The 27,480-nt window shown below is 40.8% G+C and overlaps 2 protein-coding genes across 11 annotated transcripts in view; one reads left to right on the top strand and one right to left on the bottom strand.

Annotated features, from left to right (window-relative positions):
• syne2b (spectrin repeat containing, nuclear envelope 2b) overlaps window positions 1-7,453 on the bottom strand; it is a 198,402-nt gene extending 190,949 nt beyond the window's left edge. For all 10 annotated transcript variants that reach the window (XM_050062363.1, XM_050062368.1, XM_050062364.1 and 7 more), the window contains exon 1: window positions 7,302-7,453. The gene's annotated coding sequence lies outside the window, so the exon portion shown is untranslated. The remainder of the gene's footprint in view (window positions 1-7,301) is intronic.
• A 7,376-nt stretch (window positions 7,454-14,829) lies between these two features.
• LOC126401092 (glycoprotein hormone beta-5-like) lies at window positions 14,830-21,137 on the top strand. The gene is made up of 3 exons (XM_050062177.1): window positions 14,830-15,074; window positions 17,633-17,831; window positions 20,808-21,137. The coding sequence occupies exons 1-3, from the start codon at window positions 15,046-15,048 to the stop codon at window positions 20,997-20,999; spliced, it is 420 nt and encodes a 139-aa protein (XP_049918134.1). The 5' UTR covers window positions 14,830-15,045; the 3' UTR covers window positions 21,000-21,137.
• The last annotated feature ends 6,343 nt before the right edge of the window (window positions 21,138-27,480 follow it).

The raw sequence follows: 27,480 nt of genomic DNA, 5'->3' as shown, positions 1-27,480 counted from the left end.
ATTTTGATATAAGATGTCATCACTTCATTTTATTCTATTAGACGTGTGTGAGCTTTTGTCTTAATTAGCATATGAATTCTTGAGTTATGGCCAAAAACACTGACCTTTGACCTTCAACCACCAAATTCCAATCAGTTCATTTTTGAGTCCAAGTGGACGTTTATGCCAAATTCAAGAAAACTCCCTCAAAAGATTCTTGAGATATTGTATTCAAAAGAGGAGACGGATGCAAGGTCACAGTGACCTTGAACTTTGACCACCAAAAGCATTTCAGTTTTTCATTGTTGAAACCAAGTGAATGTTTGTGCCAGCTCTCAAGGTATTCTTGAGATATCACGTTCACAAGACGGATGCAAGGTCACATTGACCTTGACCTTTGACAATCAAAACCAAATCAGTTCATTGTTGAGTCCAAATGGACATTTGTAACAAATCTAAAGAAATGTAAGCATTCTTGAAATATCATGTTCAAAAGTATGGGACGAATGGAAGGATGGACAGAGAGACAATCCAAAAACATAATGCCTCTCGCCTCAGCTATCGCCGGCACTGAGGAATAAATATTGCAGCTCCTGCAATTTGGATGTTGTACTTGACGGTATTGCAATGTGGATAATATTTTGATTAATTGTGCAGCCCTACATGATATACAATTTTCTTGCAGACTGTGCTAAAAACACGCACAATAAGTTGAATAAATTTCCATTTTGGAGAAAATCAAAGATATCCTCAGGAATTATTTGAAAAAGCTGTCTAGCATGCTAACATACAGTCCCATATTGATTTCCTCATTTATTTTGAGAGGAGGGGGCACATTCTTCAGTAATTCCAAAATCCTAAACCTGTCACCATGGCTGAAGGCCCATTTATGGATGACTGTTTTTCACTAAAAATTGTGTTCACTAATAAAAAGACGCACGTCCTATCTGTGATGCAATAAAGATAAACGTTTCCCAGTAAGTGCCATTCGATGGCATTTTAAGAGCTTAAGCATATTTTGATGATTGATTTGGGTTAATATAATGAATCACAATTATTTTGGACAGGTTTATCATGACATGAAATTTTCATTTTGGTCCATGCCTAGCTACAATTACGAAACAATGTCACCTCATCTTAACTTTCTCCTGTCAAAGCATAATTAGATTTCTGAAGAAGTATTTTGCAACCATCTTTCTAACTGATAATAAATTCAATAAGTCAAATTAGTAGCAAACAATGTCAAAGACTTATTAATGTTAATTAAATAACTTGATTAGCCCACATTTGACAAAACATCTGGCCTTCAAACACTCAAACAAAACCTTGAGGTTGTGGAGTATTTCCAAACACCGTTTGTCCGAGGTTAGTCCCATGCCGCTGTCGAACCTCTACACAAGACTGCTGCAGTAATTAACACGTGCAAGACATGAACCACTGCCCTCAAACATTAATGTGAGCACGTGGACACACTGACATAAAGCTATATGAAGAATTACATGAGTGTATGTGGGGGTTAAACCACTATAGCACGGCATCTGAGCTATCCCAAGGCTTCATGTCAGCTGTGGACGGACCGAGAGGGGGGAGGAGAGATGAGAGTCAGTGGACAGGGGTGAGAGACAGAGAGGGTAGTGGGAGTCCAAATAAGACTCATATAGAGTAACTAATAGAAAACTGTCATAGGACTCAAACACAGATATCATCTGAAGGAAAAGACTGCAGCTTCTTTGTGTGTAGCTAACAAAAACAAACTGTAAAAGGTTGTTGTACACTGCTGTGAGTCACGACTGGTGTGGAAAAGGCAAGCAACACCCAGTGATAGATCACATGTCACTTTGTAGTGAATTTGAGTTGTTGCCATCAGGTCATCGGTTGGTTATTGATCGTTGATATCACTGCATAAAAAGCACTTTGTTTGTACTTGTAATGTTTTGTTATATTTGTCAAATGTCAAGGAACATACTTCCAAAACTAACTAAGAGAATGGGGAAGACTGGCAGAGACAAAGGAATGAATAAGTTAGGAAGACCAGTCAGACCCAACGGTTGAAGACAGATAAAGAGATGAAGAGAGGATGAAGCACAAAGAAAGTCAAGGAAGGAAAAATGCAGCAGAATAGAGGGGAAGAGAATGAGTCAGTGAAGCAGAGAGATGTGAACCTAAAGGGATAAAGATAAGAGATGGTTTGAAAAAGAAGGAGAGAGTAACAAGAAGACTATAAGTAAGAGTTAGAAGAGAATGAAGGGCGAGCATACAGAGGGGCAAGAGACAGAAACAGAGAGCCCATGACAGAGTCTCCCAGAGCCAAAGTCACAAGTCTCTTCGGTCAGCTCTAATTGTAGCAACAAGGCAGAGGGCAGTGAAACATGGAGCGCACTGTTGTGGAAAAAGCACAGGGAGGGGGGACGACATGAAGCCACAACACAAGAATTACATGCTTTTTAAATGTAATTGTGCATGAATTTATTTATACATTACTATTATTATTATTTATAGCACTAGCCTGTGGGGATGATGATGGAGGAGAAAGCAAGAGTGATGCATTCAATCAATGTTCACACCTCCAAGATCCACGTGTCAGCCTAGTTAACAGGCCAGATCAACTAACAGCAGCAGCTACATGTGTCATTTTATGTCAGTTATTATTAAGGTTGGGACGATATGCTTATCTCATGCTTCAATACTACCATGATACTTGGGGGCTGATTTGATACATACTGCAAAATGTAGGTATTGTGATTGGATATTTCACATTTTGTACCACTTCCTCTTTCCTCTTTCAGATAAATCAGAAATAATAAGTGTCTGAAAAGACATACTTCCTGTTGCCAGTAGGTGGCGCTATATGTAAAAACAAATAATGGCTTATAGATATGTTCAGGGCGGGACTGTCATCAATCCTGTGACATTTGAGGAAGACTGGACAATGTATGTTGGAGTTATAAAGTACTTCCTGTTTTGTGGCGGTACACCTTAGTTTGACTAGCTTAGCTTGGGGGCTGTTTCATCGAAATCTTGTACTGAGCCATTTTTTTTTTTTTACAACCAAGCATGACACCCCTAAAATATCACATTTTTCACCACTTCTGATATGTCTGCAAAGTTTCATGAGTTTTTGAGTATGATAAGTCCCTCCCAAATGCAATCTATTTTAGTTAAGGAGAAGAATTCCTTGCATTTCAATAGGGTCCTCACACCGCTTGGTGCACGGGCCCTAACAAGAGGAAGGGCGGGGGGGGCACAGAGTCTGCTTGTGCATAGGGCCCAGAATTTTGTTGCTACACCCCTGCTACTCATCATTACAGCCTCAGTATGTGAATAAGTTTCCTGTGGTATGCAGCAATGTAGTGTATATGTCTCTGGCTTTTATTGCTCAAGGTAAGAATGGAAGGAGTAAAGCTAATGCGCTGCTGCTGACAATGTGGGAGGCATTGAAGTGTTTGCCGTCATGGTTCTGAGTATGGAGCCTCCATGTTATGTTTTCATAACCTTCATGAGTATAGGTGCAATGCTAGCTAGCAGCACACCGGCGGCAAGTGATAGTTTAGCGGATCAGCTGATGTCCCATACAGTAAACTGTGTCCCAAAACTAGGAGCGCTGAAGACGGTCAGTTTTTGCAGCACCAATTAGATGCGTGCACGTGGGAATCAGACAGCAGAGGAGTAGCCTAGGAGCCCGCTAAATTTCACCAAAACGCGGTAGAGACTCTCAGCATGTTTTCTTTTTAGCAAAACTTTTTTGGTACAAATATTTACCCACCAGTGTGGCTGATAGCCAGCTGAGATTTACTCGTCCAACGCAAAATCTACCAGCATCTGGCACTTGGCGGGTGTAATTTTCGGACCCTGCCCCACTCCTAGTTAGTTTTATTTATTTATTTATTTATTTTTTTACAGATTCATAACCAAAGAAATTTCAAAGGATTTGACTTCCTTCTGATTGGTTAGAGCAAACCAAAACAAAATAAGTCCCCTGCCAACAAAAGGTTGTCTAACATGACCACTGTCTGACTGAAAAACTGCTCCTGCTACTACCAGTCTATATGGCATTTGATAGTATTTGTGTTTAAAAACAAACAAACAAAAACACATAAAAGCTGAACTACTGCTGAACTGATGTGAAGTACTGGGACAAACACTCTTGATATCCACACTTTTTACAGTAGATGTAAACAAACACCTGTGGAAACCACATATACCACATTCCCACACAGCTTCAGGCTTGACAACAAGTGCTTTCTCTGTGGATGCTTCCTTCTAAGCATCAATGTCATGACTCACACTGCAACAACAACACTCATTAGTCTTCTCTAAATGACTTCCAGCAGGTCTTTGTACTCTGCTTAAGCCTAAGCAATAATAAATCAATAGCATCTGTGCTGCTGAACCTGTCACACAGAGTCTTCACAGACACACCCTGGAAGATATGATAATAGCAAAAGGGAGAGGCAATCTCTGCTTTCATTTCACTGAGAACACAACGCGCAGAGGTTAATTTGGGACAAATATCCTGCAGGCAGACTTTCAGTGTCGTGGCATTTTAAACGTGCATGATCTCTGGAGGTTTCTGCAGCTCCTGGATGAGCTGTTGCTCTACTGACATTTATCTAAAAATTAAAGGCAGCCAATAAACACCAAAGATTGAAACTAACACTTTGTGCCACTTCCCACACTCCAAATAGAGCCACAGCAGAAAGAGTTAAAAAAATGTTTTAAGGCAATAGGGGTTGGGATTTCCAGAGAAATACAAAGGCAGATCGTTTGGATTGATCAACTGACATTGCCAAAAGGTCACTGCCACTCCTTTATTTCTTTGCGTCACTTTCAGAGATGCAAGCGTTAGTCACAGCCTCTATCCAGACTTTCCTGAACGGTCAGGATGTGAGCCCTCTGATCAGCAGCGTGTTGCTCTAACCTTTGAGATCCCCCGCATGCCACCAATCAAACCAGGTCACACTACCATGCATGCCATGATATGCATTTCTAATCCAGTGTGCTTAGCAGAATGATTCTCGGGTCACTATAATTATGATCTACACAGGTGGGTTGTGTCAGTGTTGTGTCATCTGCTGTAACAGCTCAGAGGTGTGGATTTAGGAAGAATTTAATGCACGACTCTGGATGTAGATTTTACCATGGTGTCGCCAGCTTCTTCCTCTGTTATGCATTTTGCCATTCGACCTCTGGGCTAAAGCTTGGGGCGGAACGTGTGGAGGATGTGCAGAGCACCTAGACCAGTGTGGGTCCGATTGACTGTATGCATTACATATGTATATACACTTTCCCAACATATGCAAGTTAGCATCCGCCAGTTTGTAAATGCTGGGGACTGATTCTGTACATTTCTAACAAAAAACTTTGGTGAACTCAACACACCCAGGTTTACATTGCTGGCAAGTAGATTCTCTGGAAGGCTGGTGATTGAAAATTCAATTTTCTCTGAATTGAGGTATAGAAACAAATTTAGGCCAAAGCAAGTGTAATTTTCAAGACAGAAAGGTCAATTTGAAGCTTATCAACTTGGGAAGTTTTCTATGTGCAAGTGAAGCAGTGACATTAAACACAAAGTGATGAAAAGTAATCATTTTTGATGAGAATTTGTCAAACAGAGACAGTAATTATTTTGTTTTTTTGTGATGTTGTGTATGATATTTTGAAACAGAATAACAGCAAGCCCTAAAATCTTACTTTGCTACTTTCCCCTTTGTGTCAGGATACTCCTTGCCAAATTTCATACTTGTATGACAATTTATGCCATTGTCATGCCCTAAAATTTGTATATACACCATTTTGCCAGAGACACGTCCCAAAAAGGGGGTTTTGAGCCCTCTTAGACCAAACTGTAGAGCGTTGGGGGTGTTCGTTATCAGCTTATGATGGCCCAAGGTGAAGCTTTACAGGAAATAATAATGAAAAAAAAGTAGCAAAGAACATCACGAGGTCTGGACCTGGCTTCCGGCCTATATGCAGGAGTAATTGGACTTCCAATGGCATTATCTTGGTGTGTTAGTCCGACTTTGAGAAGTACAGTTTAGTACGATTTCAGTGAGATGAACATGTTTAAATGTATTTTAAAAGTCTGCCAGGTAAACATACTGAGTGCCCTCTGACAACACCATTTCCACCATAAACCAATGGTTACACAAACGCTTTAACCAGTAAAACCAGCAAACATATGTATATATATATTGACATGGAGGTGCAGAGAAAATTATGGTGCGTGAGCTTCAAAAACCAAGTTTATTCATTTACATATTCTCCTCCATCTTACATCAGGACTACACTGAAGTAACTGCAATGACCTGAGATGGAAGAGCCACACAGTGTAGAGTAGTAGTTACAGGAGTAGACACACTACAGCGGTATGCTGAGCCCTATGGCTTTCAAAAAAATGTTGCAGGGTGGCCTAATTTCAAACTGTCAAACCATAATGCTCAACAGTTTTGTTGAGTGAAATCACTTGAGAGCCACATGTCTCTGAGCACATAAACTTGGAAGCCAAATAAAAACTAACATCAACAAACCGTCAGTGTTAAAATGTGATTCTCAGTCTCAAATATTAAAAACTTAAGGTGTGTTTTCTCCTTATGACATTTTTGTCAAAGCAGTCGTCATAATACAAAGTCTGAAGCCAGTTTAAGGAGGGGCTGTGCAGCAACATGCCCTTCAAATTAAACTGGAAATGTCATTAGAATTGATTAGATTTCAGACATTGTGACAAAACTTGTTGTCATATTCAAGGGAAAATAAGGAATACATTATAATACCATGCAATTATTCTGACATCATGCAAAATACATGACATCAACATATCCTATTTCAATGTCAACACATTTAGAATGAGTTATTACTACTATTTTACATTTGACCAGTTTTTATACTACTGCTGTATGTTATCAAGTGTTACAAAGTGACTGCAGGAATGTGAGATAGTGTAGCTGTTATGAAGCTGTCAGGGCCCCAAAAATAGCAGCAGGGAACACGTGCGTGAGGCTGCTTTCAGATCAGTTCAGCTGAGCCATATAATGAGTCCTTGAGGAAGACTAGAGGACTTTTTAATAAAGCACATAACAAGCGACTGCCCTGCAGGTTTAACAAGACTGTAATGAGAAATCGGTTCTTGTAAAAAACACACACACACAGCAGAGGAAACAGGGGGTGACAGCAATATCACGATGATGTCTTGGATCAATTACAGCTGGATTATGCAGCCTAACCCTCAAATGACGCACCCAAGAGCCAGTGCGTTAACTGCAGATACTATTCGTTAGTCTAAATTTCAAGTGAATATAAAGATCTAAAAAGGTGGTGGTACTTACATGCAGAAAAGGAGTGCGTTTTGGTGATGAAAGGTGCAGCACAGATGCAGGTCTGGACAGTGATTTCCAAAGTGGAAGCGCAGATCTTGCTGTGTAGTAGCTGGTGGAGATGAAACCTGAAGCGCAGTTTGACAGATCTGCAGCCTGCAGAGCTCCAGGCCGGGCCGGACTGTCACCGGAGAAGCCAGAGCCATACCGGGGGCCGAGCAACAAAAAAAACTCACTGGGAAACTAAATATAGAAACGAGTCAGGGTTCAACACACACACACCCCCTCCTCCAGTTTGGCACCGGCGGCTGTGACCTGAGTTAAAGGTTTCAGGCCCTGAGGTTTAATGTCAACTGACTCTGGAACTGATCCCAAACCTGGCAACCTGAACTTCAGTTTCCTCTCGTTCATTCATAAAGACTGCAACAGAATGGAAACTATACATACTGATAAAAGAAATAGACAAAGACTGAGGTTACTTATAAATAGACCATTGTTAGGAAAGCAGGCTCTGACGCCATGACCAGTAACCAACGTAAACCCTAGTAGCCAAGCATCCTGAGTTGGCCTAACTGAATAATTAAGCAAACAATAAACACCAAAACACTCACGTGCAAAAGCCCACTACAACAGCAAAATGTCACCTTAAGTTTTCTGCACTACGGCAACTCAAGAGGGACAGAAATGTAGCTAGCTAGCTCAATATAATGTTATCCTCCACAATATCATTTTCAAAGCAATAATTTAAGTCACAAAATATGGTTAGCTGTGTTTAGCTTATGGAAAGTGATATTAAAATTAGCTAACATTGTCTTTCAGTTTGCCGTGAATACGCACCTGTTATGCTAGCTGACGTTAATTAGCCATAAAGGTTAGCCAAACGTTAGCTTACTGCGGTGTCAGTTGAAACAGCTAACGTTAGCTAACTAAGCCTCTCTCTCTTATCCAACCGCTAATGAAACAAACGCCATTTCATCTCGGTATGCGGTGTGGAAACTTCTAGCTAACGTTGACGCTAAATTATCAGGGTAGCCATTGCTGACTGAATGCTAATCTTCAACCAAGTTAGCTAACCTGTCCCGTCCAAGCGTTGTAAAACATTTTAAACGGTTTACCTGACACAACCGAGGCAACTGAAACTAAAAAGGTCATTGTGCCGTATGGAACAACTTCATATTAAAATTTTAAACGTTCATTTTGTCATTTATTTGCGGTTTGTACCATGAAAACTCGACGTTAGGGCGGTTCATTGCCGTTTGGGAATCGTTGGCGCATGCGCATCTTTTCTTGAACAACTTTACAAACAAGACAGGTTGATCATAAAATCATTGTGTGTCTGAAGAGTGAAAGAAATACAAATAATTAAAATAGAATATTTAGAAAACATTTCAAATTTGAAAATACATTCAAGTCAGTAAATTGTAAAATAGGTTAGGACATTCAAGCTCTATTCATTTATGTAGTTTTTCACCTCTTAGCAGTGCTTTTGCAGATATATTTCAGGGATTTACAAATAACTGAAATTTATTACACAAATATTATTATTAGTAGTAGTAGTATTGTAAAATAATTCTCTCAGGCATTATCATTAACAATAATAATAAATGCAACTTATTTATAGGTGCCTTTCAAAGCACTCAAGGACACCCTACAACACAAGCTTAAAAAAACAAGCAGCAATGTATCCATAGATCATAAATCAAACGATTCTGTAAGATACAATAAAGGTTACTAAAATAAATAGACAAAAATCATAATTATAAATATTACGTATAAAATCATCTTTATAAAGTCATCATCAGTGTAGGTCACCATATGTGTGTCTCCATTAAATCAGACCAGATATGCCAGCTTGAAAAAGTGTGTTTTCAGACAGGATTTGAAAGTGGAAACGGAGTCAATATTATGAATGTTGTAGGGGAGAGTTCCAGAAGCGGGGGCAGAACATTCTGGGAGTACAAGCAACACAATGTGAAGTGACACAATTTAAGCAGAAACTGTAAGCACAATGGCAATGAAAAATAGAAGATACACTTTATTAATCTCCTGAGGGTTTTTCCACTCTGTTGTCATATACACACAGGCCAGATATACACACACATGCACAATCAAGACCTGTACATGCATTAAGTGGAGAGGTGTCAAGGAGGGGGGCTGCCTATGGACAGGTACACCAAGCAGTTGGGGGTTTGGGTACCTTGCTGACGACTCTCCGGTTCCCAACCCAAGTCCTTATGTACTGAGCTACTGCCGCCCCAAAAGGGACAGATGCAGGTACCCCCAATAGGGGATTACATGCAAATTGTGCAGTCCTCTAATATAGTGGTCCAGGGACCCCCAGGGGTCCTTGAGGGAGTTTCAAGGGGTCCCCAGAAAAATGGAAAATAGTTTGTTTTCACTATTTAACTACAGAAGTGAGCCCAGTGTGAGTAAAAGTCAAGAGTGACTACTCTGATTCAATTCCTCCACTGTAACTACTTTAGAATTTCAATCTTAATCATATCTAACAACCAAAATATGTTTTTCGGATGGAGCGCCCTGAAGCGAAATCTTGAAGCCATGACCTGATAGGTGTCAATTAAGGGGTCCTTGGCACAAAAAAGGTTGAGAGCCACTGCTGTACTAGCTATATATAGCATGCAAGCCACCTCACAACTTTTGTATAGCTATGTAAAAGTTGTGAAGTGGCAAAAAAAGTTGTTGCAAAGTTCTAGTTACACCAGATGATCAAAATGTTTAAAAGTTATTGTCCCTTTAATGGCCACTGACTCTGAGTTGGATTCACAGTAATGACCTTGCTTGTGACCTATTATTTCAATTGATGCATTAAAGGAGCTCCACCCAAATACTTTTACTTTCTGTTTCAAAGTGCCAGGCATGTCTATGTTGGTGCCTGTGCTGTTAACCTCAAAGTAAATTAAAGTGCTGCACCTATGATCCATATGTTTCTCAGTGTGCCTCTGATTGCTGAGGAGCTGACACAGAGGTCAGAGTTCACACAGGCTCAGAAAAGCATGGAGCTCCCATGTCCTAACAGATTATATTTGTAAAATATAAGACTAAATTTGAACCTTTTTTCCTCAGATACTCTTAAAAACTATCCAATATTTGTCAATAAAAATTAATTACAGTAAATAAATGGTGGTGAATATGGGTACCGAGCTTCAACAGGTGACAAAGGAAGGACACAAAATTGTGTGAACTTGCTTTCTAGGCAACAGAAGCAGCAGCAGGGGCACTGGTTGGGAAGCAGTTACCTTGCATTTCAGGCGGTAATGTATACCTAAAAATATTTCTATTGTTGTGTTGTTTATTCTGCTCCAAATTAGGTATGCACATTTGGTGCTGACCTGGTGTCCACACCACATTATGAACTGTAAAATCTAAAACAAATATAACATTTGCTGGAAACCAAGAGAACAAGTTCCAATAAACTTTAAAACATTAGAAACACACAAAACAAAAACTCCATGAAGGAGCACAGTCATAACAAAATACACAAAATTTAAAAGTCAGAAAGTCATCACAGCAAGAACTGATTAAACTGCTGCAATTTATTTTTGGTGAGTATCAATACCACAAGTGAGCACCAGAGGTCAGCACAACATCATGATACTGCCAGGCTGGTGACATCTGCAATAACCAATAGGATTTTCCCAGTGTTTCAAGAGTGTCTGGATGCCCCTATTAGGAAGCTACATGCAAACTGTGCAGTCCTCGAATGCAGTGGTTCCAAACCGGGGGTCCAGGGACCTATATAGGGTACAGGTATTGCACAGTGTAGCAAACAAATGCTGAACCTGAGTGATGACATTTTTAAAAAGCAAGATATAATAAATAGACAAGCTGAATGTCTGGATTCACATTACTGCATGTGTCAAGTGTTGCAGTAACGATTGACTGTCAGTAGTCAGTTCTCGTATGTGTGGCCTGCTAGGAGCAGTGTTGGATGTACAGTCTGACAGCAGTAGGAATGACGGACCTGCGGTATCTCTCCTTCACACAGTGGGTGAAGCAGCCTGTCACTGTAGGAGCTGCCCACTGCTGTCAGAGTGTCCTGCATGAGGTGGGACATGTTGTCCATAAAGGATCATAGCTTTTTCTCACACCACCTCCACAGGGTCGAGGGATCATCCCAGGACAGAGCTGGCTTTTATCTTTTGAGTCTCTTCCTGTCAGCTGTCGAGATGCTGCTGCCCCAGCTTACGACTTCATGGAAGATGGCTGATGCCACCACAGAGTCAAAAAGATCCTCAAGAGTGCCCCCTGTACTCAAAAAGACCTGGGACTGGTTTCACAAAACTCCTTAAGTTTTCTCCCTAAGTATGATACTATGTTTCCTTGCACAGACTCCCTTAATATGTTTTCTTAGTTAAGGGAAACGTGAACTCATTTACTGTGTTGAAAGAGATTTTACAGTGCTAAAGGTTTCCATGGAGATTGTTGGTTTGTTTGGACTCACGCTTGTGATGCCTGTTATTGTCTCACAAAGTTAGCTCATAGTTAAAGTGAAAAAAAAAGCAGAAGAAAAGAAGACAAGAAAACCATATTGGTCAGAGGAGGAAAAAGTTTACACTTGTGGAAGAATACAGTCATAGGCAGCCCAAACTACAAAATAAATTTGATCCCCAAAATACCAGAAAATGATTGTAGGAAGAAATTGTGACGAAAATTAATCCAGTCACATCTAAAGTGTAAAATCAAAAGTGTATCCATTGGGTTCTCCTGGTCGCAGAATACTCTTCTGGAGGTGTGCTAGTTTTTTCATTTATCACCATAAACTCAGCCATGTTGCAGTTAAGATAGAGTCAGAGTTACCTTAAGTGCTTTGTGCTAAGATCTTTTGTGCAACGGTCTAGGGATTCCTTAAGAATAAGACAAAGGCAAGGAGAAAACCACGAATACTTAAGTGAACATTTTAAGGAAACCTTAAGGAGAAGACTTAAAGGGAAAAAAAATTAAAATTCAGCCATTATCTACTCACCCGTATGCTGATGGAGGCTCAGGTGAAGTTTTAGAGTCCTCACATCCCAGACCAGCGAAAGCACGTGAACACACATGAACGCGGTGCCGATGTCTCACGGTCTCGCANTTAGCCTCATTGTAGCCTGTAGCTCTAACTGCCTCTCTGTGCACTGCGCTCACGTGTGTGCGCTTGTGCGCCAGACCAGTGAAAGCATGTGAACACACATGAACGCGGTGCCGATGTCTCACGGTCTCGCACAAGCGCACACACGTGAACGCAGTGTACAGAGAGGCAGTCAGAGCTACAGGCTACAATGAGGCTAAAAACAGAGTTCAAATGACGTTTTTCCAAACAACTTTTTCAGGACACTTGGATCACTACGGTCGAGCAGTATGGAGATATTTTGTGGTTTCAATTATGTGTTTTTGGACGTTTGAATCTGGGGCGCCGTCAGCCTCCATCAGGTGGAGTTGTGTTGCTACCCACTCTCCCCTTGGATCTCCGCAAGGGATGTGAGGACTCTAAAACTTCACCTGAGCCTCCATCGGCATATGGGTGAGCAGATAATGGCTGAATGTTCATTTTTGATTAACTATCCCTTTAAGGTGTTTTGTGCAACCGGCCCCTAACTATCCCTTTAAGGTGTTTTGTGCAACCGGCCCCTGAGTCTCCTCAGCAGATAGTCTTCTCTGTCTTCTCTTATATTTGTGTTGTCTGTCCAGTTCAGTTTATCGTTTAGGTGAACACCCAGGTACTTGTAAGGTACAGGTAAGCTATCATCATCTCAACATCCACTCCCTGGATGTTAACGGTACAGGAGGACAGTGTTTGCACCTGCGGAAGTCCACCACCAGCTCTTTGGTTTTCCCTGCACTGATCTGGAGGTGGTCCCGCCGGATCAGTTCTCTGTACACCCTGTCATCCCTGTCCGTGATGAGGCCGACAGTTGCAGAGTCGTCAGAGAACTTTTGTCAGTGGCAGTTGGCCGAGTGGTGACTTGCCTAACGTTTTCAAAAACTTTTTAAAGTCTTCCTCAGACATTCACTCACAGTCCACAAGACACTCTGAGGACTTTTATCTTCCATATTGTTGGACTCTTAATCATTGAAATACAGAAGACAATCTCTTTGGAACAACCTACCTTAATCTCCACAATCATCATCTACATTAGTGTTACTACAAAACATCTGAAAAGGACTCTTCATTCGAACACTTTATTGATTCATTTGCAATTTGAGATGTGACACAGTCCCTCCAAATTGGCCCAACCAGCCCCTTGGCTCATGGACTATTTAATCTATCTCGTATCTATAGATTAGTTTATTACTTTGTTGACCTTGTGTCCTGATATCAACGAGCTCCAGGGGTCACATTTTGGCTTCACTTCTTTCCCTGTTGAGTTCTCCATGTGCTCACTGAAAGCATCCTCTCACACTGAAATACATATAACTTGGCTGAAGTATTAGGAATCCTGTTATTGCTCTTACGCCCCTCAGGGCGGGTTAAATTAAGCAGAAAAACTTCCCCATAAGAGTTAATGAAGTATGACAAAAAACGGAGCTAAAATCTTTCATTTGCAGTCCGCGAATAATTAAACAAAAGCAGGATTGTGGAAATCCAGGCTTACTCCCTTTGTTCTGGATTACAATTAACCCCATTGTAATCACCACTGTTATCCAATTACATGCATTCTGTGATTCCACACCCTGCACGTTGTTCATTAATAGTCTCCAGGCTTCCTGATTGTGAGGAGGACACGGTGTCTGAGAGGAGTGTGAACCTGTCCCCGGCTCATCCTCCTCAGTATTTCCTCTAATCTAACTTTAATTGCTTGGCCTCAACTTTCAACTTCACTTTTAAAGATTTATTTCCTGAACTACTTGAGAGCAGTTCTGCTCCAGTGGCTCCACACGCTGCCCGCAGGGGCTCTGACGATGGTAATTTCTTGATGAGGTGCTTACTCACCCAAATCAATTCTTCCCCCCTTTCTTCACGTCTCTTTTCTCCTTCTGTCATTGTCTCCTGCGAGGCCTGACGCATCCTCCGATATGCATCCTTTCTGTCTTAAGTGAAGCTTTACAATGCCTGCAAGACATGGCATGAGTAATAGCCAGCTTTCTCTGCATGCGTGAGGAAATGTCTCCGGAAACGAAAAGAGACATAACGAAAAAGTAAGCGACAAAGTGGCAGCGGTGCTGGAGCTCAGGGGTGAAGTCATTACAGTCGGCATGTGAGAACAGGAGCAGGGTCTGTCTCTGGAGCCAGCTAATTGAGCTTGGATGAGTGGGAGTAGACACAGCTAGCACTGTGTTTGAGTGTGTTGTTCCCCTTTCTTCCGTGTGGATGACTATGAACAAAAGGGCAGGCTCTTTGCCTTAATCAAGCTAATGGAGTGAGAACAAGCTGTTAGGTGAGCTAGATGGGCAGCGACAGGTAGAAGGGCCTCCGGGGGATTTGGGGAGTCAGGGGAAGGGAGAGACTGAGGTGAGGACTTCAGCTTCTGATTGGCAGGACACATGATGATAAAAAGCCCTGGCTTGTCCTGTCAGATCCATTAGCAGGTGGTTCAGGTCTGAGGAGCACACAGTGACAAGTACTGAGGTTCATGTTCGCCGTCCACGCTGACAAAGACTGACTTCAGAGCTGATAATACTGGCCTGAACTGTGAGAACAGCTGCTTGTTTCCAGCACTTAAACTTCTGTGCATCACTGTATTGAGTGTATATTCAATAGTCAGCACTTTGATCCTTGTGTTTGGCTGCTGGACAGCAACTGTGAGTCACAGCTGAGATGATCCTGCAAAGGAAGAAGTCACAATGGTGAGTGAATTCAGCTTTACTGCTCTCTATGGAGTCCTGGTTACATTCATTAAAACCTCACCACAAGGTCAGTTTAGTAGCTGTTCTGGACCTTTTGATCGTTATCACCTGATCTTCTAACACATTCTCACTCCGACCTCGTCACATATCAATGTTTGGTCACGGACTTTCCACGTTCAGATACGACGTGCAAGGTACCCTGGGTGCGTTGGTTGTTGACGTTTAGGAAAAAAGAACAGGGTTTGACTTTATAATCTTACAGGACGCAAACACCGCACTCCCAGGTGAAAGCTGGTGTTTGTTGGACTCATCCGCCAGCCCTACTCGGACTTTTGCTGCCTTAACTATCATTCTTGTCCCATCATGTTTCCCCCTATGCCACCAAGCGCCATTACACCATCACGGCGACCAAGTTATTGCCCAAGTGCTAGATTTTGACAACTTCGGAGTGAGACCAGGTTGGATCTTCAGCAGTAGATGGAGTTTTTTTCATGGAACATGATATTTTTGTGAGAAATGGGATTGACAGCTACTAAATGGCCCTTGTGGTGAGAGTTTTTTCCCAAATGCTGTTTCCAAGGTCACCAATAAACTTTGACCCAGGTGCAAAGCAAGATGTTGTAAACATCTGGGGCTGAGACCAAATCTAGGGGGTTCTGGGGCATGTTTCCCCACTGAGATTTTTCCTCATTTATGTCAGCTATATACACAATTTCCAAGCCATTTGAGATGATAGAATATCTAAAAATCATTTTTGAAAAACATGATAGTTGCCAAGAAAAGAATGATCCTGTAAAGCTGTTATCCTATGTCGTATCTAATTGTTCTCCAGCTGTCATCATCATTCTGAAATCACGACACAACAAATGAGTGGGGTTGCAACAGTATGAGATTTTCACTGTATGATAACCATCTCAGAAAATATTGCAGTTTCATGGTATCACAGTATTACAGAATTGATATTATCATCAATTAGAATGAAAACAGGCACACGAACAACCTTCAATGTTGAAATGTGACCTTCAGTGTTGAAATTATGTCAGTTGTTGTTTCAACGTTAAAAAAAACATTGAAACAACGTTTAATTCTAATGGATGTAAAAAGGTTGACAAAAGTCTCAACATTGAAATTTCATAAAGATCTGTTTCAACATTGAAACAATTTTGAAACAAGGTTAAAAGTTTATGAAACAACATTGAAACAACATTGATTTAATATCAGAATCAAACATAATTTAGCAGTGAGTCAACCATTGCTTATAATGTTGATTCAACAGTGAGTAATCATTAGAATGGCAGCTGGAAAGGGTCATTTTTGGTTCAACAAACATTTTATAACTATAATTGAAACTTGAAACCATTTTGTTGATTTAATGGGAGTATGTATAAAAAGTCTCCCTTTTGAAAATAACTTTAATAAAGGGGAGATTCTCCGTCCAGCTGCATTTGCAATGTTGTACGATAATGGTCAACTTTTATATCATTGTATACCTTGAAACCAGTGTATTGCTGCAACCCCACAAATGAGAGGCAGAATTTTTTTTGATGTTACTATTCTTACAGTAAGTAGGAATTTGGTGTAAACAACATTACTGATCTTGTAACCTATTTCTATTACACTGTGCTGGAGTTCACAGGATGAATGTTGAGTTGACGAATCTTCTACTTAAGTACTTGTACAAAAACATAAATAAATAAATATATAAAAATATGAACATCTTCATTTTTATACATCAGTGTTGTAGGCCAAAAACAGTTCTTACATTCTCCAACTGTGAAAATGTGAAGCCTCTATACCAAATAAAAAACTGTTATCAAAACATTTCAACCTCTAAAATGTGTGAAACACATCTAATGTCCTTGAAATTATGCTGAACCTCAATAGCAGTAGCTGGTCTTGAGTCTTCCTAGCTGCTTAGCAGTGGAAGCCAGTGGGTGTTTTACTTTGTGGTGGTTTAAGAAATCTGTGAAACGGATCTAAAAACTTGTTTTTAAAACCCAAACGAAGATCTGCAGTGGTTGAAACATGTTGGCTCTTAATGATTTAGCTACCTCAGTAAAGGCTGTTTAATACTTCCTGTCTCATTTTCTACTTTTTTGGAGTGCCTGGATTATCTTTCTGTGTATCCTGTTGCTTCCTGTTCTTCATGAGCATCTGACACAAGGTTTTGATCACGTTTGATTCAACAGAGCAACCAGTTGTCTTGCTCTTTTTCAAAAAAATAAATATATTGGTTGTCAGTCATATTGGCAGAAATTGGCACGTTGGCCGATTCTGATATTTTATTTCAAGCCGATATTGGCTGATATTGTTGTCCATCCCTTAATATTACTGACTACTTATTTTCTTTTTAGTCCCAGACCCCAAGCTCATTGGGATTCAGTCTTTGCCCTACTTTAGTGTCCTTGAGCAAGATACCTTTCTGGCTTCTTCTGCACCTGTTCTTTTAACCTGGAGCTTATAAATCCTCCCTAGCTTCTCATTTAAATCCATCTTTTCTTCAACTATGAAAACACAACATGTAAAAAGATGCTTTTGTTGCTGCTTCCCACCCTCAGGAGGCCTGGCCTGCTCCTGTGCTGGTTCCTGCTCTGGATGTCTCTGCAGCCACACTCTCCCCACCTGGCATCAGCCGTCAACCTGCGGCGCTTCATTGGCTGCGCCGTGCGGGAGTTCACCTTCCTGGCCAGGAAGCCTGGCTGCGGGGGGCTGCACATCACCACGGACGCCTGCTGGGGGCGCTGTGAGACCTGGGAGGTGAGCGGCTGGGAGACGGCTACTGTACTGTACACACAGAGAGGAGGAGAGGAGTGTAAATGTGAGAGGTGACGTAAGCAAAGCTGACAACTTTACACAGAAGACAACAGTTTGCTGTTTCCATCAGGCTACATTTAAAGACAGAGAGAAGAAGAAAAAGATGGATTAAATGCAGATTCAGCCAGCCAGATGAATACACCGAGACAGACAGCCAGACAAATACTATAGATACAGAGACAGAGAGAAGTGATCCCCATGGAGAAAATTTGTTTTCGCTTCCCTCTCTCCACAGGGAGGTCAGTGCAAGGTCGGCTGCGAGTGCAGGCAGGATCCAGCTGCATGCGAATACAGTAGATAGACGGACACATATCAGAAAAGATAGAGACACATATGCACGTCAGCTGTCAAAGAAAAACAAGTTCTGTGTTTATAATAAGTGACTCAGATCTTATTTTTGTCACATAGTAATGAGTGGCTGTGTGAAGTATGAATCTTGCATGAGAATGGAGGAGGACAGGAGGCTTTTGGAGCAGTGAGCACTGAAATTGAGTTAACGTTCTGCAAGAATGGAAAGCAGCGTGGAATCCTGAGATTGAAGTGACAGCAGCAGTTTTCTTAACAATGCCTCAAGTGCATAAATGACACAATTGGATTTCATAAGTCGCAGCATACTGATTACAAAAAAATGCGTTGAAATCTCAACTTTCATCTGGTACATTGTGCTCAGTGACAAGAGGCATTAGGAGGCTCATGACTCTCTCTGCTTTATTATTGCAGTGCGGCTGGTGTGCGTGCACGAGGCCCGAGCTTTGTTTTGTGATACTCTTTGGATCCCCTCTGGGAGGAGACTCATCTTTGTGTCTGCTCTCCCCCACAGGGAGGTCAGAACGCAGTGGATGTCCTGCTTTAGGGCCAGTCTGTAGGACAGACAGTTAGGGGGTCAGGGGGTCACAGGACAGTCTCTAATTACAGCCTTACCTTCTGTGCATTCAAGCTATGATGGAGGATTTTTAATAACTGCATCAGCAGAATAAGATTGAATTCCTGGAACACAAACACTACTAGCAATTAACAGAAGCTTTGCTGATGTGACACAAACGTCCCTTCAAACACAGCTTCGTAACAAAATGGAGGTTCACCAGCAAATTAAAACGAGAAGCTAATAAGGTGGATTTGTTTCTGGTTACTGTGACAAAGGAAACTGTAGGTTGGTTTGAAGCTGGAAAAAATTAACAAAGGTTCTTCTTGGTAAAGTTTTTGACCATAAGTGGTGCTGGAGAGAAATGTTCTAATGAGTGGGTCCTCCTATTGTGTATATGTTGTGCTCTTAAGGCACTTGAGCCTGTATGTACATGCCATGCCTTGAGGTGATTTGACAATGCAGAGGGCGGTACTGAATATCAACAGGTGGTGGACGTAATGAGCTGTAAAGGGCACTAAAAAAGGAGAAGAAGAAGACTGCAAAATGACTTGAACACTTCCAGCCCATCCACATTTTCAGAGCGTCAAACACAGCAGCTTGGTCAGTAGCCTTTAGCATCACATTCTGACGCACAAGGCGCCCTTTAGCGTCTGTAGGAGACATACCACGCTTTCAACTAACTCCATTGTAAGCCTTCAGTGGCAATGACATACGGAGAGAGAGAGAAGTTCTGCGTAGGGTGTGAGGGTGGTGTTGTGAGGGGTCAAACAAACACCACCACATCATTTATATACACAGCATACGCACAAAACGAGGCCTGAAAGAGGCGTACGTCACTTCACATGCAAAAGTTGTGATGTATAAAAACAGACTTGATGGGAGAAACTTTGACCCATGCTTATGAACATTTTGGAGACAGGAAATTGGTGGCACAGATGGTGAGGTGGAAGCCTGATTGTAGAAATATTTTTTGGCCCACGACATTTTTGGCTTTTGTTCGTACGTACATATTTAGTACGGATCCTACCCATTGTTTGATAAATGAGACCCCAGACTTCTTAATTTCACCTTCCCACAGTTTTTTACATTACAGTTAACATCATACGCCACATAATTTACTTATGTTACGTAACAAACGTACTTACCTGGCTTTTTTCTAAACCTAACCAAGTAGTTTTGTCGCCTAAACCTAAAGTAGGATTGGTGAGGAAACCTTTGTTTCCTGTGAACACGAAGTTTATTTCGAAAAGATACTGTAGCGTGTGAAATTGACACGCTGTCCCAGAGTATTAAAAACTGATGCTAAAGGGGAACCTAGAGCATCACAGTTTGAAGCGTAGGGCCACTGACCAGGCTGCCGGAAAGTTGGGAGTGACAATATCTTGACAGTATGAGTTTCTCATGTTTTATGAGACAGGAAATGCATTCATCATGTTTGCTAGTTCTTAAGGATGTGGATTTATCGTAAGTGCGATATCGTAGGCAACTGGACTTGTTTGCGTTTCTTGAAGACGTTTCGCCTCTCAAGCGAAACGCAAGCAAGTCCAGTTGCCTACGATATCGCACTTACGATTACCATGACCTGGATGACTGAGAATCTTCACCAGCACGATGTGGATTTATGTTCCAATCTTAAGGTTGTACCACATCCCACATATTGATGGAAATATTAATGACATACTCTTTGAGAAAAAAATAGCAAACAAACCCTCTCAAATTTAACCTGAGTTTGACTGAACTGGCATTGTGAGATTGGTATTTTGCAAACACACACAAAGTCAGGAACCAGCTGGTGTTAAAATTTAACATGAAGCCAGCAAAAACTCGAACTCTCTCTAGATGAATTAGCTATTTTGCATAACTAAGATGTTGCTAATTAGAGCAACAAGCTGACAATAGTTTTACATCACCTGAAAGCCCCCTGTGGAAAATAATGACACAGTCAGAGCTAACCTCCAAAGTGAACATCATCAAATATTTTCATATTAATGATAATCACCATTTTAGGAGAAAAGTTATGAAGATGATTTTTTTTTATCTGTTTGTGTTTCCAGAAGCCCGTCCTCGACCCTCCCTTCATTGAGTCCTACCAGCGTGTTTGCACCTACAATGAGACCCGTCTGGTGACTGTGAAACTGCCCAACTGCCTGCCAAACGTCGACGCCACGTACACCTACCCTGTGGCCCTGAGATGTGACTGCGGCGTCTGTCTGACCAGCACCACTGAATGTATAACGTCTGTCTAACACAAGTCAGGACAGGCAGAATATATACTTTTTAATATTGTGCTTTTCATCATAATCTACAGTTATGTCATATATCATTAGTTGAGTGAAATGTTCGAGGGTAAATCAGGTTTTTCTGCCATGTATGGACAATTAAAAAAAGAACAAGGTGAGAAGGCAGCTAATAAAAGTCTTCTGCTCCTGCTCGCAGCTGAGAAATGTAATCATTGCTCTGTTATCTAAATTTACAAGTTAGCACTGCTAATCTTCAAAATTCAAAATATAGGCTGTACTTATTCTGCTGATGTTTGTTTATAAAATAAAATATTTGGTTTTTTTTACGCTGTCTGGATTCAAATTGCTCTTAAAGGGACAGTGCACCCAAAAATGAAAATTCAGCCATTATCTACTCACCCATGTGCCGATGGAGGCTCAGGTGAAGTTTCAGAGTCCTCACAACCCTTGCGGAGATCCAAGGGGAGAGTGGGTAGCAACACAACTCCACCTAACGGAGGCTGACGGCGCCCCAGATTCAAACGTCCAAAAACACATAATTGAAACCACAAAATATCTCCATACTGCTCGTCCATAGTGATCCAAGTGTCCTGAAGCCCTGCCTCTCTGTACACCGTGCTCGCGTGTGTGCGCTTGCACGAGACCAGCGAAAGCATGTGAACACACATGAACGCGGTGCCCGTGTCTCACGGTCTCGCGCAAGCGCACACACGTGAACGCAGTGTACAGAGAGGCAGTTAGAGCTACAGGCTACAATGAGGCTAAAAACAGAGTTCAAATGATGTTTGTCCAAACAACTTTTTATGTCGGGGCTTCAGGACACTTGGATCACTATGGATGAGCAGTATGGAGATATTTTGTGCTTTCAATTATGTGTTTTTGGACGTTTGAATCTGGGGCGCCGTCAGCCTCCATTAGGTGGAGTTGTGTCGCTACCCACTCTCCCCTTGGATCTCCACAAGTGTTGTGAGGATTTTTAAACTTCACCTGAGCCTCCCTCGACATATGGGTGAGTAGATAATGGCTGAATTTTCATTTTTGGGTGCACTATCCCTTTTAAAAGGTTCTATGACAAAAACGTAATGTGCAGAAAAGAACAGGTAAACTTTGTATGTACTCCTGCTTTTTTCTACTTCTATGTTCACTTTTAAGAAATGTGACAATGCCTTTTTTGGTTTTGTTTTGTCTTGTAAAAGATATTGTTTGGTAAATTTAAAACGAAATCTAAGCTCTGAGAGGCAAGGGAGAAAAAACATGTGGTGATCCATTTCCTGAATCTGACCTAGAGTGTTTATTCTCCTGTGTTTTTGACTTAAGAACTGTTTTTTTCTTTGAAGGCTTTGCCAGGATAATCTTTCACAGTCCCACAGTTTTTGCAGATGAATAGTTTTTTTGTCGTGATAGTGGGCTATTAATGTCGGCCACAAGAGGCTGAGCTGCACCTCTAACCCATGTTCTAAATAAGATTAAAAGAATTAATGTTTTCCTCCAGGTGAGTTTTAATTTCTACATGCACTCTAAACACAAATATTGTGTGTTAGCAACTTTTTTACTCACTAGCTAACGAGCTAACAGGCTAACAGCTAACGGCAGAATAGCTAATGCTAACAGAAGATAAATGTCGATTAAAATACATATCTAGCCAAAAGAAAGACATGACAGTAATGCAACATAACTTGCTCACACACAGTGCCGTGTTTTTAGGGTGCATGGAGAAAAACAACAAGAAAAAAACTTGGAAGAAAAGACAAATGCTTTTAGCTTTATTTAGGAAATGGGGTAGTGGTGCACATGGCCTAAAACAAACAAACAAAATCATGATGTATTTTTCCATCTTCTCTGGAGTCCATAAGGAGACAGAAAAATAAATGGGTGAAAAACAAAGATAAATACTGTTGTGTTGCACATTTGCTGATTTGTGGTGATGTGTGCAGTGAACCATCGAGACATATCCTGAGTTGGGATAAAACTTTCTGTTTTCCAAGCTCGTTTTCACATTTAAGAGTGGCAGAGCTGTGTCAGAGCTACGAGACCAATGATGTGAGAGAGGATTTAGAATTCACTACACCTGCTGATCTCGGCTGTATTCACCTTCACCAAGCTCTTTGTCAACCAGAGGCACTTTAATGCATCAATACGTTGTATTTTAGAGTTGATTAGGTAACTTTTACTGTTGTTTACCAAATTATTTCTTAACTAAAAAAGGAAATGACTATCCAAAAAAAAACAAAAACATTTTTTCATTCGAGTGCTTTTTCAGTCGTAAATGATCAGGGGCAGGTTTCATTCATTGGATCTTTATATCATTATGTTAATGACTAACGTTAATGGGATTCATTTCAGTTCTCTCAGTGCTTCCCCCCATGAGGAGAAATTTGTCTTTCCTCGTAACACTGGTCTACAGAGAGGTCAAAGGTCAGGCTTGGCTGCAGGGACTCTGCAGTATACGGCACTTCAGTAGGGCAGACGTTCACTGTCAGAGGGGTTCAAACCTTCACATCTTACAGTCATTCTTTTAAATTTCATAGATTCATTTTCTGTAACTGCTTATCCTGTTGGGGGTCATGGGGGAGCTGGAGCCTATCCCAGCTGTCATAGGGCGACTATCACAGGGCTGACACACAGAGACAGACAACCATTCACACTCACATTCACACCTACGGACAATTTAGAGTCACCAATTAACCTGCATGTCTTTGGACTGTGGGAGGAAGCCGCAGTACACCCACCCCAGGTTTGAACAAAGACCCCTCTTGCTGTGAGGCGACATTGCTAACCACTGTACCACTGTGCCGCCATTTTGTTGTCTTTTTAAACCTTTAAACATTTTTCCTTCTAAACAAAGCAATCAGTTTACAGTGATATTTGTAAGTGACTCTTAATTACGAGCCTTTCAAAGAACAATCATTGATGGGTCCCTAACAATGCGACCCCTCATTAGTGCCTAATTTACTGACCTGAGCTCTGAGGCCAAACTGGTTAGTCACCAGGCAGAAAAACAGAGTCCTGACTAAGTGTTGTTATTTGTATGACTCCCAAGGAGAGCAGGGTTTATGTAATCCCTGAGTGCTCACATGTCACTGAGGAGCTGCAGGGCTGTGTTTGAGCCCCAGTGCTCAGAGGGGAACTGAACACACTCCTCCCACCGTACAAACCCTCCCTGCTCCTCTCTCTGTCTCTGCTCGGCTTCGTTAACACTGCGAGTCTTTATACTTCAGCTCTGTATGTATCTGATTTTATTCATGGGTGGTTATTGATATGTGCGCTATCATTAGGGCTGCTTATTTCAAATCTATGCACCAAAAATAAAGAAAAAAAGAACACCTGAAAGTTGATGTGTGTTTATTTTGAATATTTTCAATACTGAGTGAAAACTGCAGCTCAGTCACTAGAGGAAAATGTTTGCACTGCATGTTTATGCAAACCACACGTGTTACATTTGCATGTGTCATATGGATCATATCAGTGTTTCTACAGTAATGTAGTGTATGAGCTGACTGTCAGCAGGAGGTGGAGGGGATGTGGATGGCACCGCACTGAGGCAAGACGCTTGCCAAGATGCAGACCACCGTTCAAGACCAACAGACAACAAAACTGGTTGTGTTTTAGTGAGTCATTGCTGTGTTTCCAGCTTTTTATGCTCTATATGTAAATATGTTATAGCCACCTGTGTCTGTTCTTCTACTGGAGATAGTGGAACAAAAAGCGATTGTATTTTCTTGAAACATCACTGCTTTTTAGCTGGGGACTGTGCAGCACCAAACATGATCTTTTGTTGAGACATAAAGTTTCATAATAACATGCAAATGTTTGAAATGGGGATGGAGGTTAGCTAGCTAGCTATATACAGTAGCATACTCCCTGGAGATTTTGAAGGCTGCAACATTTTCTGTCCACTTTTCTTTTTTGAAGCAAACACTGTTGTAAATAGTGACTCTACAAGATGCCCAGCCTTTGCAATATCTTATTGTGACTAAAAACTCTCTGACCCATGACACATTGTCTTTAGATGTGAGATGGTATCAGACAAACCCTTTGAAACCTGAGCAAATTGGCTTGATTTTTGTTTGTTTTTTTGTAAAAACATGGGAAGAAGGCAGTGAGCAACTTAACTAGAAATGACCCCAAAATAAAAAACTTACCTGAAAATTAGGAAGAAAAGAACAAAACCCAACAATAAACACGGAAATGTCCTGAAAAAAAGTTTAAAAATTAAAAAATGTATACATATGTATTGTATGTATTCCATTACATAAGTTTGAATATATAATTCTAATAATCATAAATATGGATTTCTGGACATTTATTCATTATCCGTAATGTTAATCCAGGTTTTCAGGACATTTTTCTTGAAGAAATGTCTAAGAATCAGTTTATTTTCTTGTCAGCTTTACCAATTTCTTGGTCATTGTCATTTTTTCCTCATAATTTTGAGGAAAAAAACCCAAAAAAAACAAACCAGTTTGCTCAGGTTTCAAAGGCTTAAATGCTTGTGAAAGGCACCTGAATTCAGCACAAGAAAACTCAGGTTTCAAAGGCTTAAATGCTTGTGAAAGGCACCTGAATTCAGCACAAGAAAACTCAGGTTTCAAAGGGTTAAATACATGAAAATGTATCACACTTTACTGACCACCAACGATGAAACATTATAATGAAGCATACATTATTATAGATGCATCAATATGTATGTCACTTTATTTAACACATACAATAAGTTATGATACTGCATGGACTGTTTTAAAACACTGAGTCCTGACTACAGTTGATTGTTGAGGTGTGTACAGATGAGTTTAGGTATTCATAATGCATCATAAGCCCCATCAGTCGACCTCTAGTTTATAACTAGTTAAGAGCATCCACTTCTAATTCATTATTCACATCTATAATGTTTTATGATTGTTGACATAGTGCATCAGGTGTCTGTGTGTGTTTGGGTCTAAACTTAAAATTGCAGGACCTCATACAGGTGTTGGATAATACCGTGGTGGACATTCCCCAAACAAACCATAAACTATTTTCCTGTTAATAAGAAACAGCTACCTGAAATAATAACTATTATAAAATTTCACTGCATTTATATCTGTTTTATTGAGTATACTCAGTCTTTTGGTGGGTTCAGAGCTCAGCGCTTCACTTTGACTGAACTAATCCCATTATAGGATCAAACCCTTCGACCTTCCAGCACCTGACGTCTCTCTAACCATGAGGTCACCTACATGATGCTCAGTGACACCTTGCTATCATCCTGACTGACACTGTGTCAATTAGTGCGGAGATAATCGTTAGCTCTTATTGATTCTGCTACACTTTCAGAGCCTGAATCACTACATTGATTTATGTGGTTAACTAACAAGCTGACTTCCTCAGCTGAGGTCAGTTTCAACACGGTGAATGACGTTAAGTGAAATATAGCCTTCAGCTAACAGAACCTCACTGATTTCATCTGTGTTTTAGATGTTTGAAGGTCAGCTGAAGATACCTTCTATCAAGAGGCTACAGTTACATCTACTTATTTTGCAGCACATGTTGGCCAGGAGACCACACTGTCATCCATGTGAGCGAGTGAAGTTCAGTTTCCTGCACTGAGTACACATCAGATGTTTAACAGCTGAACCCAGGATCTTCCAATTACAGAGCAGTCTGAAAATCTGTGGCCAGATGAAAAGAAATTATGACTTATTGGTTAATTACTATGTCTGTTAATTACTTGATCTTAGTTTAAATTTAAACAGTGAACTCTTTCAAAATTGCAGTCTCATGTTAGAAATCCAAATATGCAGCGTTCATGTTGACAGCTGTTTCACATTTAGTCTTAGTCTTGAGACATCTTAGTTTTAGTCACATTTTTATCCTCCATAGTTTTAGTTGACAAAAATTCTAAATGTTTTTTAATCAACAAAAATTAATGACTCCAAATAATTTCTACACACTTACAAAGTTGCATTTGCCAGCAGCTTTTGACAACCTGGTCTCACTCCAAAGTTGTCGAAATCTGTCAGGGGGAAATGAGGCGCGACAAGAACAAAAGTTAAGGCAGTGAAAGTCCGAGTAGGGCGGGTGTGAGAGGTGGTCGATGGGTCCAACAGTCACTGTTTTTCACCCAGGAGTGTGGTGCTCGCATCTCGTAAGATTCTAAAGCCAAACCCTGTTCTTCTTTCCTAAACCTAACTCTGTGCGTTTGTTGTTGGAGGAAAAAAAAAATTGAGTCGCTGTTCAGATGTCATGCATTTATTTTGAAAGAGACTGTATGTAAACGGTGTGAAAACAGAAGTGTATCTTGAAAGAAGACAATTCATGTAACAGGCAGAACTTGACACAGCGTCCCAGAACGTCAACAACCAACACACCCAGGGTACCTTTTACGTCACATCTGGACATGGAAAGTCCGTGACCAAATGTCAATATGTGACGAGGTCGGAGTGAGAATGTGTTGGTTTTGCAATCAAAATCTAAAGCTGTATATAAGGTTTGTCCTTTTTACTGGACT

This window comes from Epinephelus moara, chromosome 14, assembly GCF_006386435.1.
Source record: "Epinephelus moara isolate mb chromosome 14, YSFRI_EMoa_1.0, whole genome shotgun sequence".
NCBI classification, from domain to species: domain Eukaryota; kingdom Metazoa; phylum Chordata; class Actinopteri; order Perciformes; family Serranidae; genus Epinephelus; species Epinephelus moara.
Note: the sequence above shows the minus strand (reverse complement) of the source record. Positions and strands in the feature narration are given on the sequence as shown.

Coding starts and splice junctions, on each gene's coding strand:
- LOC126401092 (XM_050062177.1), top strand. CDS start 15,046: ATGATCCTGCAAAGGAAGAAGTCACAATG. Junction 15,075..17,632: donor CAAAGGAAGAAGTCACAATG/GTGAGTGAATTC, acceptor TCCCACCCTCAG/GAGGCCTGGCCTGCTCCTGT. Junction 17,832..20,807: donor GGCGCTGTGAGACCTGGGAG/GTGAGCGGCTGG, acceptor TTGTGTTTCCAG/AAGCCCGTCCTCGACCCTCC.